The sequence below is a fragment of the Perca flavescens genome, chromosome 6 (genome assembly GCF_004354835.1).
Source record: "Perca flavescens isolate YP-PL-M2 chromosome 6, PFLA_1.0, whole genome shotgun sequence".
Taxonomy (NCBI): Eukaryota; Metazoa; Chordata; class Actinopteri; order Perciformes; family Percidae; genus Perca; species Perca flavescens.
The window spans coordinates 18,537,674-18,550,777 of NC_041336.1; the positions used below are offsets into that span (position 1 = coordinate 18,537,674).

At 43.6% G+C, this 13,104-nt stretch overlaps 1 protein-coding gene across 2 annotated transcripts in view; it reads right to left on the reverse strand.

Annotated features, from left to right (window-relative positions):
• adamtsl4 (ADAMTS-like 4) overlaps positions 1-12,589 on the reverse strand; it is a 36,264-nt gene extending 23,675 nt beyond the window's left edge. The window contains exons 1-4 of one of the 2 annotated variants that reach the window (XM_028581474.1): positions 12,176-12,589; positions 10,521-10,584; positions 6,568-7,172; positions 4,684-5,377 (exon numbers count right to left, since the gene is read on the reverse strand). In XM_028581474.1, the coding sequence (XP_028437275.1) occupies positions 4,684-5,377; positions 6,568-7,172; positions 10,521-10,584; positions 12,176-12,198 (1,386 nt within the window). In that variant the 5' untranslated portion in view covers positions 12,199-12,589. Of the gene's footprint in view, positions 1-4,683; positions 5,378-6,567; positions 7,173-10,520; positions 10,585-10,726; positions 10,798-12,175 lie in introns of those variants that run through there. The other variant, XM_028581473.1, reaches the window with a different exon arrangement.
• Positions 12,590-13,104: the final 515 nt, after the last annotated feature.

Below are 13,104 nucleotides of genomic sequence, written 5' to 3' on the forward strand. Positions count from 1 at the left end.
GTGTGTGTGTGTGTGTGTGTGTGTGTGTGTGTGTGTGTGTGTGTGTGTGTGTGTGTGTGTGTGTGTGTGTGTGTGTGTGTGTGTGCGTGGGCGGGGTCCTAGTGTCCTCATTTCGGATCATAGTGGCCTGAGGGTCTGAGCCTCTCAGTGTTGGTCTGGTGTATTGGTATGTATGTATCCGGTACATTCTACCTCACCTCAACAAGGAGAAAGGGTGGTTTAGATCTTTAATGATCTCCTAGCCTTTTCCTTGCAGTGCCTGGTGTAAATATGCAGAGGAGGTGCATACTGTGAGTAATACTTGGCAAATATTTACTCTTAAGTGGAGGACAGAAAGGCGAGAGGGAATGCTTCGAGAATCAATGAAACCAAAAATGTGAGAAAGGAAAGCAAAGTAAGAGGAGTGTGTCTTTCTGTGAAACGTCTGCTTCAAGCTGGTGTGTCTCTTGTCGTTTTTTTCAGTCAGCTTCTTCTCGTATTCCACCTTTTCCTCCCCTCTCCCTCTGACAGAATAACTTCTCCTCTTGTTACACTCTGCGCTCACACACACACACACACACACACACACACACACACACACACACACACACACACACACACACACACACACACACACACACACACACACACACACACACACACACACACACACACACACACACACACACACACACACACACACACACACACACACAGTAGCAAACCAGGAGAATCAGGCTAGCCAATCCGGCACAGGGGGCGCGTCCATAGACTCAGATACGTACTACCCATGGATGTATTAAGAGAACTACCGGCAATACACAAGTTTCCTGTTTACAAACATAACTGGGTACATACCGAAGGCAGAAAACCAGATTGGTAAACTGGTCTGCTACTGCAACAACCTTAAGTATTGAAGCTTTCCTTATTGTTTGTATATAAATAAAACGTGATTTTAATTGGATCGGTTTGTCTGACTTTAATTTTGCAGTGTTACTGTGATATATATGTATGGCTATAATTATTATTTTAGGCTAATGTAATAGCCAATATTAGCAGCAGGGTTACCCCTGAGTGTACCCCTATGGTTGGTTTATGCCTTAAAATAATGGCCAGGATGTTTGGGAAAAGGTACGATATGTGTGTCTCCATTTCAAAACATCACTGCAGGTTGACTGTTTTTGGCAGCAGAGGTTGATTGTGGGCGAGAGGGCGACAACACTGTCGTGGTTAGCTCGCCGAAACTCTACTGCTGCTGTCTCGGCAAAGTTAGCTAATGTCCGCTAGCATACGTACAGGCTAACTATAGCCAGTTAGCTTTGTGTGTAACGTAACAAAAATCCACCCGTCTCGTAGGAGTGAAGCTTAATATTTCATTCAATAAAATTATGGTACAAAAGGAGCACTAATGCCACAAGTCTTATGTTGATAACGTGGACGCAGTAAAAAAATTCCTAAGGCAGTCGTAATATTTACCTAGCAGGCTAGGCTAACGCTGTTGCGCTAACATTAGCAAAACATCGGCGTAGCTTTAGCTAGCAGTCTAAACTTGTCTTGAGTCCGGACTCGAGTACTGCAGCCCTGACAGGTAGATATCACTTAGCTTAAGCTGCAACTTTTTTGATTGATACAATGGGAGCCTGACTCTTGCATATGACCCCAATCTGCCCTTCTTATGGCTTGAAGCCATAACCTCCACCGTTTTTTGGCAAAAGCTGGCTTCCCCCTAGGTATGTTAAACATCAGGCACCCATCACCCAACACCACCTGAAGACTAATAGACCCCGGACGGGAAGAATCCTAAGTTGAAGTTTGTTCCACTACCCTTTTCCTGACCTAAATTATTAAAGACCACTTTATGTTAAAGCCAACTGTCTCTGAGTTACCTATTTTCATTGTGAATCTGGCTTTCAAGTCCCCTGGGTTGCTAAAACACACACACACACACACACACTTTTCCATGTATCCCTCTCTTCTTCTGATACAAACTTCCTCTTGTCTTCCTGCAGAATCTTTTTCTCTCAATCATGCTCTATTTGTTGCTGCCTCTTTACTCCTCTGTACAGGACTGCCTACGTTCTTTCTCACACACACCTAAACATTCATCCTCAGTCAACAGCCTTCATGTCTATTTCTTCTTTGCCTCACTCCCTCCTCACTTTTTCTCTGCCCTCGCCCTTTAGCTCAACCTCCCACTAATGTGTGCAGATTTTCTAAAAACAGTACTCTTTCACTAACACTTAACTGTGTCACTTCCTTTACTCTCTCTCTCTCTCTCTCTCTCTCTCTCTCTCTCTCTCTCTCTCTCTCTCTCTCTCTTTCTTCCATTTATTCCCCTTTTGCCCTTCTCATTTCCTCTGTCCCTCTCTTGGTTCTCCACTTGCTTCTACGCAACAGTAAAAACACACGCCTACACACAGCCAACCACACTTCTGATGGGCCTCAGGCACGGTGTGTTATGACCAACATAGATAATAGGATGTGTCACACTGACTGGCTCACTCACACACATACATACATCTATAAAGTACATACACGCCTGGGCAAAGTCCTGCATTCATCAGCACTTAAACCTATCTTTAAATAATGAAAAAACATAAAAATGTGGATCCTGCAGGAGCAAACAAGGCTGAAGCAGAGGCTAATGTTGGGTAACCCAATGAGTCAGGCTGAGCCATCATAGGACTGCTATTAGTGCTGCTGGCACACACAGGGCAACTATGCTGCCAGCTACTAAATCTGTTTTAACACAGGGACTATCACACACCGCCGGGCCGAGACAGAGAGGGAGATAAAAGAGGGGCAAGAGAGGCTGCCAAATTATCTAAAGAGAAAAAAATCAAAGGGTCCACAAGTGCCAACCTGACCCCAAATTCAAGTGAGTACTTCCCCTCGATAAGAGCCAGTTGTGAAGATAACTTGAGAGAGTGAAAACGCATGTGTGTGTGTGTGTGTGTGTGTTGTATTTATATTAAATCTCATCTCCTCCTACACTCTCACTTAAGTCAGACCTGCTACAAGTGATCTGCTGGAATAAATAACCCCGTCACATGTACTCAAGTATTTCTGTCCCTGTGATGCAATCTTAAAAGAGACGATGGATCAGTCCCTTCTGTGTATTTCATTCTGTCCCTCCATCCATTACAGATATCTCACACATGGTTGCTCGATTTTCATAAAACTCAAACATGAATGATACTTTCTCAACACTGCATTTTTAAATAGCACTGATAAGATATTTCACGTCACATTGTTTTTTAGTTTTTATCCCTTTATCTAGGTCTTGGTATAGAATGTTTTGATTGTATTACCAATACGAGTTTCGGTCCTGATACCAAAACAATACTTTATTTGATACCTAAGTATATTAACAAAAACAGGGTAAACGCAGCTCTACAAGGACTATGCCTACATGAAATACAGTGTAAAATTTGCATAATTACAAATTGTATCAGAAACTATCTGACCACAAAGGACTGCAGTTGACAATTAGCCAGCGAACTGACACCGGCACATTTACAGAAATGTTGATTAACTTATTGGCAGAAGGAAGACTCTGCAATTACAGGTGTTAAATGTTTGTGCTTGTCTGACTTTCCACATGTTTCCGCTCTCTCCAGGGACAAGAATTGATTGACTGATGTTTGAAAAATGCCAAAGATGGTGGAAGTTTGTGTGAAAGCCTACTGTTAATTTGAAGCAGCCATTGCAAAAAGGTGAAAAATGTGCATGCTAACCAAGTGTAATACTGATGAGCTGATGCAGCTGATTAAGATTAACATTATGTGAAATGTGTCATACGTGTTAATGCCAGGAGAGGTGACACCTAAAAATGTCTAGCGTCCTGGTTTTTATGCTTTAAATGAGTCCACCATACCAAGAAATACAGAATATTAACAACATATCAACTAAATTACACTGTGGATACGATCTCTAGGAGAAACACCTGATCACTAAAAACTCTTCATCCACGATATTCACTCTCAATCTTACATTTAATTGAGTGAAATCAAGCGTGGCATTCCTGTCTCAGTGAAACCTGAGTTACTGCGAGATCGATCTCAGAGTCTCATCTGTGTGTCGAGGATGAGTTGGCCCATCTGACGCGACTGGCCTGTCTGGGTCTCTGTGATCTTTTTGGCAGCACGTACGCACACTTTGCTATTGATCATTTTTGCACTGAGCCGTACTGAGAGGTATGGAGCAGGCCCAGAGTCAGACAGGACATTGCATCAATACACACACATACATATACACACATTTACACGCTGGTTCTGGCACATATTTATACTCACACGTATGTGCAACCAGTCGCATAGACACTTGTATGAATTTACAACGGAGGTGTGTATTCTGGTTGCGACCCAGATTACACACACGCCTTGGAGCAGCGGAGGCAGTAGCAGTCAGTTTCCATCCGAGTGCTCATACACAACCAGCTAGTGTTGGAGCTAGGGAATGATCTATCTATCAAATACACTCTGCTGACCTTCAACTCCTCAGTTTACACCCGCCTAACTGTTCCCTTCAACACACGGCATGCATATAAATCAATAAATCAAGCATGACTGCAGGCTGAATAAAGCAGAGGTGAGCAGGGGACATACACACTGCTATGAAAGTAAAATACTGAGATTATTAAAAGGGTGTGAAGCCAGTGAATTAAGTGGAATATTTAAGTGGTTTCTGGGGGGAAGATCTTACCTGTGAGAAGCACCTACGATACTCCTTCTCTGGCCCAGAGCATCTGTGGACCTGAGGAACTCCTCTTCCTCCATCCCTGCCTGATTCCACACCCAGGTGCGGGATGGTGGGGGGCTGTAGTGGGTAGATGTCGCTGGCTGGTGGGGCGTGTGGGATGAAGCCTGGGTGGACCTCCCTGTCTCTGTGCATGAGGCTGGAGCGGTGGAGAGGTGAGGAAAAAGGTGAAGTGAGGGCAGGGGAGTTTGGCCAGGAGAGAGGATGGACGGGAGGAGACGGTGCAGTGAGGGAGTGCCAGTCAAACCGGTGGCGGTTGGGCTGAGGCGAGGAGCGTGAGAAGGAGTGCGAGGATTGGGCTTGTTGTCTTGCCCTCCCGTGCTCAGTATCAGTTTGTGGGGGTCGGTCAACGTGGCGGGGTAGGTTGCCAGTTGCGGTGGCTGTCGTGGGAAACTCCTCAGCAGCAGGCGTCTCGGTGCTCTCCTCCTCCTCACGCCTCCCTGTCCCCATGTCTTCTCCATCACTCCCCGTCTTCTCTTCCTCTTTCCTTTCATTCTCTGCTTCATCTTCATCGAGTCCAGGTGATGTTTCAGCGTCAGTGCCGTTAACAGTGTGCCGAGCCTGCCGGTTGGGGCGATGCAGAGGCAGAGAGAACGGGACCCTGCCATACCCAAACTGACCTGGACGGATGGCGGAAGACCTGTGAGTCAAAAAGAAAGACACAAAAAAAAGGATAAAGAAACAGGAAGTATTTATAGAGAAAGATTTACAGATGGACAGAAAGAGCAAGAGGCAGCGACAAAGATAAAGAAAACAGAAAGACAGGATATACGTTTTAGATGTACACTATAATCACAACTGTCATTGAGCCAGCAGGCTGTAGTGAGCGGGCAAAGTAATGCAGTGCCTGTTGTTATGACAAAAGCCAGAAGTAATGATGTAATAACACAGCAAATACCAGTTATGGGCATATCTCCAACTCCCAACACTCAAGACATCATAACAAACCTCTCTAATGCCTAAACAATGTCAGCACTTTAACTAACGGCCCCTAAATGAATCCTGAACATGTGCATCAAATGGTACTCTGAGGAATCTTTTATTTCGGTGATGTCTTTGTTGAGAAATCATCGCTGAGTTCCCAGGGATCACAGAAGTTTAAAGCCATGTCATTGGAACTCTTTTTTTTGGAAATTGATTGAATCAGTGTTTCTGTATTGTCCTTTGACCTTTAAAAAAGACTTTTGAAAATATAAGAAAATGTTGAAAATTATTGTTTTTCAAGTATGATTGATACTGGATTTTAAAGCTGAGTCTAACATTAAAAACATCTGTTTATGATATATTGGCCAATAAATTTAATGAATCAAGAATTGTGACCAAAATATACTGAGTGGGATAGCCTAGAAATCTAGACGCACCCTAGCGGCAGCAAATTTAATTTGCAGCCAGGGGGGGTCTATGCACTCTCCCTTGGCTTGCGAGCTGGAAAAACCAAACTCTGGTCAGGCCAATCACATCAATTATAGAGTCGGTAGGCGGGCTTATGGCTGCTGCTGCTGGGAACTGTGGTCTTCTGGAAGACTTGGAGTTAAGCTTTACTTTGAGAAAAGAACAAAGAACGGCACAGAAGTCAGTAGCTTATCTTCCTTCTTCGTTGCTCTGCCTGGTTGTAGCGTTATCCTATTACGTGCTGAGGGAATTTGAAAGACAACCGTTTATCCCGCCCCTCGGATTAAGCCCTGTCAATGGTGAGTTCCCAGACCCAACATCTTGATGTGGGTCTGGCTTGTCAGGCTATGAGTGGGACATTTTACAGTTGAAAAATTAACTTATATCTGTGAGAAGCTTGGCTCTAATTAATTAGTTTGCTTGTCCAGTCTCACTTACCTCCTCGCAGGCAAACCCTCCCGATTGGGGGAGATCGACCTTCTGCTCCCGCCTCCTGCAGCCCTCGCTGCTAATGGATTGGTCGGCCTCCTGATCGTGCGTGCTGGCTGGTTGTAGCTGTGTGAAGGAGCGCTGTAGGGTGATCGGTAAATAGACACATGTTCTTGATTGTTTGGGGAGGCTCCTGGCTGGTAAAAAGGAGGGTTTGGATTGGCCTGTCCCGGGACAGGAGCTCGTCCTCCTTCTTCTTCTCCCCTCACATTGGTATTCCGATACAGAGACAAACCTTGGTTGTGATTGGTGGAAATCGACGGGGACTGTTGATAAGGCTGGTGTTGCCCGGGGTAACGAGGAGGGTAGTAGGGGCGTACAGGTGAGACGACAGGACCTCCGATGCCCCCGGGCAAATAACCTGCCCAGTTAGGTGGAGAGTGGGATAGGGGAGGGGTTTGGGGAGGTTGAGGAGGAGGAGGTAAACACTTCCTGGTCCTTTGTGAGACGCCCGCGCCGCAGGACTGAGAGCAGTCAGACCACTCCTCCCAGACAGACCACACCCCCTCCACAGGCTCCGCCTCAAACACCTGTCTGGACCGTCTGCCTGCCACCTGGCACGCACGCACACACACACACACACACACACACACACACACACACACACACACACACACACAGATTACACATCTATTACAACTTTACCCTTTTAATCCAAGGTTCCCAACCACTGAGCCAACAGTATCAGGCCAAAAGGAAACCATATGACTCAAAACAAGCATGATAATAATTCTTAGAGTTCAAGGTAAGGCCTTTAAACGTCTTGTTTTGTTTAACCAGATATTTGATTTATGACTGATATATATTGATTACCAAAATAGTTGCTTGATTACTTTTCTGTCACTTGACTAATCAATACAATAAGAAAATATTTACATTTGAGAAACTGGAACTAGTGATTTTTTTGTCGTTTTTGCTTAAGATATTACTTATATGATTCTCAAAATAGTCAGATATCAAATAATAATTTCAGCTCTGTATAATAATTCTCTAAGCTAATATAGGCTGTTTTTGTGGTAATTGCCTTGAATCTTTCTGTGCTACATTTTTCATCATCACTCCAAACACTATTTTTAACAAAAGCTCATCTGTTCGTGAGGTAACTGATCCATCATCACCACATTCAGCAGGACAAGAAATCTGTGTGAGGCCACTACCTTTACCTCTTTTACATTTATCTTATTTAAAAAAAATCTTTTTTCATTCCACTTCTTAGAGAAAACGTTGAAAAGTTCTTGGTTTTGAAACATTTGATTCAAAAGCCAGTTTTCAGTACGTTTAGTACAATTTTAAAACGTTAGGGCTGAATGAAAACTTTATGGCAATAAATAGGTCAGTTGAAAAAAAGTTTCGCTGGTTAAATAAGTGGAAGTGACTATATACAGTATATTTCAAATGACCTGTAACCTTAACCCTGCTGTAAAAACTACAAGCCTTGGCAAAATTTTAGAGAAGTATTTAACATAGCAAAAATGCTGCCATTGCAAAATCAGAAATCTCTGGAGGGACTTATTTCTTCACTGAGTCCACTGCAGAGCTGCAGTCTCGTGAGTTTCCTTCCTCTGTGGCCAAAATATAAATCCTGAGCTTCTGACTCAGTCACCTGTCAGCAGCTTATGAGCAGATGGATAAATTCATTGGAGTTGGTATCATAGTAATGCACTGCAGAAAAAGATCAAGAATTGGGGCCGAATTGGCTGTGCATATGTGTTTGTATGTATATATATATATATGTGTGTGTGTGTGTGTGTGTGTGTGTGTGTGTGTGTGTGTGGCTGCCAGGTCAGGCTTTGATATCCTCATCTGTGGCTGCAGATACATGTTTCTCCTCTCATTTTATAACTGAAGCGTTGGCCTGGTTGGCAGAGCAGCAAACATGAGAGCTGAACAAAAGTTTCCATTCAGAAAGAACCAAAACATAAATCTGCGCTCCACTTCTCCCCTCTCTCTATCTCTCTTTGAGTGTGTATATTTGTGTGAACATGGGCAGAAATATGCAAGTAAACATACTGTACAAACAGTTTGTGGTTTTGTGGAGAGAGGGGACAGGTGTAAGAGGCATACTTGTGTGTTTGTGTTTTTATGCATCCGTGCATGTGTGTTCCGATGCTGTATTATCCAGATTATAAGAGTTCCTGTCTCTGTCTGAGGTAAAATGGCAGGAGGCTGGGAGAAAAGGAAGGAGAAAGGGGTGAGAGATTGGGGGAGAGCGGGGGTAAAGATGGTGGTGTATGTGTGTGTGTTTTTGGAGGGGAGGTGTGTTCTGTTGTAATGAGTGACATCAAACACACAGCTGCCACATAACTGGGAACATTAATGAGCTCCGTGCAGTGACCCTGCAGCAGCCACCGCTGACCTCTGCAGCTACTGGTTAAACTCCTGCGACACTGTACTGCCAGGCCTGAACCAGACAGGAGTGATGCTGTGAGTTCAGCCTCTCCTGTTATTACACTTTTTTAAACAAATGATCTTACTGCTGTGGGCCCTCCTCAGCTGTGAGCCCCTTTAAAATGATCAGTTCACATGTTTTAAATTCTGTCTTACAACAATCCCTACATGCCCATATGTACACTGAACTCTGTCAATGTTGTAATTACCAGGGAATTACTAGAATTGTTGGGACTTTATAAATTATAGAGTGTGGTCTAGACCTACTCTATCTGTAAAGTGTCTTGAGATAACTCTTGTTATGATTTGATACTATAAATAAAATTGAATTGAATTATTCCTCCTCTCCATACAAGCAGGGAAGAAATCCAGTTCTTAACCTGTTTCCAGTGGAAGAGATGGTCGTTGTTCTTCTTCTTTCATTTAGTATTAAGAACAACTTTGTTGTCAGAAAGGCATGCTTTGGCTTCAAGAGGGTGAACATGCTACACATTACTTAGAACAATTGCGTAAACAAGACGAATATGAAAAAAAGTAAAGTAAGCAGAGTACAACGGAGAACAAAGCGTACAATAGATGCCAGCTAAACTGAAGCATTACGTTTTTGTTTATAGGTTGAGGAACATTTTAAACCTGCAGCAACAGATATTTGCGTTTGCGGCGAGAGTGAACCAAAACAGTAAAGTTGTGGCCGGACAGCTGAACAATGAGCTGAAACTCACAATAAAGCTCTGTAATGCCGAGGGGAGATGCAGATTCAGATCACAAGTCACAGAAGCTTCGTCACTACGAGCAACATTCACATTGTTTTCACATTGTCATTTGATACATTGTTATATATAGCCGCTTGAAGCTAAATAAACTATTTAAAAACCTAAATAGATTATGAAAAGATGTTGTTATCTATAACACAAATTTGTCCCAAAGTTTAGTGGAGTCTGAGTTAGTCAAATCAAGTGGCTATCTTCCAAAGTTATAGACTTTTTAGTATGTGGAGGGATGCTAACACAAAGAGGGAATTTAATACTAAAAAGACTGACTTGATTTGACTGCTCTGACTAGTGAAGCCTCACATTAGCTTTGGCTGAACATGCATTTCTGCAAAGACTGAAGACTATGGATTTTTTTCTCCCATCTCTTCCATTGGTGTTCGAAAGGGAGCAACTTGGGAGCCAAATGGTTACAGTTCATGCCACATAACTGCAACGTTCTGCAGCAGGGAACCTTTGTTGCATGTCATATGTCTATCTCTCTTGCCCGTTTCCAGTCTGCCTCTTCACTGTGCAATAAATGTGAAAATACCCCCCAAAAAAAGTATCTTAAAAGGAAAAAGAAAGGGATCTCTTTGCAGCCAGTATGAATAATTGCAGTGATGTTCATATGGGCAAGTCCGGATTGTTTTAAGACATGAAATAATGTGAAACAACCTTTTAATTGTCACACCCCCCCAGCCACCCCCCTCTATTGTGATGCTGTTGTCTGTGCATCTCACTCATGATGAGCTAATGACTCACCTTCTTCTTGGCTGCCTTGGTCACGGAGGTCGAAACCACCACAAAGCCCCACAGCACATAGAGCCTGGAGGGATGAAGAACACAGGGTGAAAGATGTGTCAGATAAACAGGATTTTAAACATCAGCAGGTTGAATAAGGTCTTTTGTAAAGGACATAATTGTTCCATGACCTAAACGTGAAATTGGTAGATGCCGTGTGAACTCACAGAGACGTTATTGTTCTCTGCCCAATGGTCATCAGCTTTCTTGAACATTTTCCACCAAATGTACATTTAGTTTAAAAACAGCATTGAACGTGTTGAGTGAACACCCTATCATATGTTCCAGTGACCTAAGTGTACTTCAGCAACCAATTATGCCACTTTCCTTCCAACTACAGGTGGCGTGATGGCTCCGGCGGGGGTGAACACAAGTTTCTTTTTCCCTTCAGGGTTCACAGGCAAACATCTCAATCAATCTGGGGAAGCCTGAGAGGCGCTAACAAACTAATGGGTTTAAACAGCAAGTATGTTTTCCCTCCACATGCCTCTCTCTGGGACTGTACACACCCTGAGGATGTGGCTTTAACACACACACACACACATACACACACACACACACACACAAACACACACACACCACACTCAATCAGTCACAACATCCAAAATCATCTTTTACTCTGAGGTACTTTTATTTAAGGTCTGATGTTCAAAGGAGGGGGTTTATGGTGTGGGATGGTGTTGAATGTGGCCTTTAATTTTGGGTTAGTGTCCTTAAATTTGACATTAAAACTACTTTAGGAAGCATGAGCCACTACAGCAGTACAAAAGCTTTTTTTTCTATAGGCTATTCCTTCTAATTTTGAGTCTTTGAAACCTTATTTTCCCTTTAAGGTGAAAAGTTTCAGAAATTGTAGTCTACTAAAGAAAAACGGAAGTTGATCTGTTCATACTTGTGGTTCATCACAAGAATCTCCATAAAACTGTCGAGACAAGTGCATTGGAAACAAGTGGAATGCCATATCTTCATCTGCCAAGAAAATAGCCCGAACATGATACTAAACGACTTGCTAAGATGGACCATTCAGCGCTCACCACGAGAACCAAACCATCACCACAAACACCAGTCCGCAGGCCACATGTAGTCAGAGTAATTGGTCCCTTCTTCCCGGTGTGGTGCACCGCCGTGGTCTCTGGAAGCTTCCCGACACCAGGCTACATAACTACCCCAAAAAACACAGACAAAGGTCCCGCACAGTCCGACACAACAGAGCCGCTCAGGCCGAAGTAACGACCCCCTACCCGGGTCCACGTTTCCCTGGCCGCTACAGTGGCACATTGTAGAATAAACTCAGAGCTGCGGGGACATAGGGAAAGAGAGAGAGAGATGCAACAGGGGGGAAAACTCACAAAAAATCGCCCTTAGTGGAAAGACTCTAACCTAAACCCAGATGTCTTTGCGTATATTCCTATCATATATCCTGCACAGCGCCCAGTGCGCAACAAGAAGGCATCGTGCGTAAAAGCCAAAACTTCGCCACAAAAAAAAAAAAAATCTTTTTAAATGTAGGCTACTCCACGCACAACGTAAACACCGTGCTCGCTCAAAGGAGGATGCAAACCCCCACATGTGGTGATGTGTACAATCAGATGAGGCAGCAGGTTGTAACGTTTTACCTGAATAGTAAACCGAGCCGCATGCTCCTCCAAGAGTCTCCCACAACAGTTCTCACTCCGCGACTAATCACCGCTATTGATTATCAGTCCAGGTTTAGTGGTCGGTTAGTGGTCCGTTCCGGTCCGCGCAGTCCTGAAAGAAATTCTGATGAAGTCCTGTGAGGGCTTCTTCAGCTCTCTCTCACTCTCTCTGTCCCCTTCCTCCTGTCACAGTCACTCTCAGTGATTTTAGGAGAGTGGGAAGGATTCCGTTTTTTTCTCTTTCAGCCCGTTCACTCGACAACTTTTTTTGGGTCCTTATTATAAACTGGTGTGACGCCTGGCAGCCAGGGGGCCAGGGGGGAGAGAGAAGGGGGAGACAGGAGACACAAAATGGACAGATTACACAACTCCCTCTCTCTCTTTCATACGCATAAACCCTACACTCCCACTCCCACTTTCTCTCTCTCTCTCTCTCTCTCTCTCTCTCTCTCTCTCTCTCTCTCTCTCTCACACACACACACACACACACACACTTATATGGGCCCTGACTAAGCTACAACAACTTTCAGAGCCGCTTTCTAAGTTGCACAATCCAACATAAGAATGCTACATTGTACTAGGTCTCAGTGATCAGTAGTAATGATCTACTCAATGTCGGAAACAGCCCTGAGCTGGCAGCATCTGCAGCAGGGAAGTACAAAGCTTTACAGGCCTACTATTGTGCCAAAACACAGCAGTTGTTCTATAACAAAGTGGAAAATGAATTTGGAAAAGTGGAAAATGAGTTTTATATTTTGTAGATGAAATATGGCTGTTGACTCACTGTCAGCATGTAGTTGATGTGCAAAATATATTTTTAAATGATATAAACATGGCTGTGTTGTCTCATAACTGTTTAATCACATAAGCACTTGAAAACAGACATACTTCCCCAGATAAGTGCACCC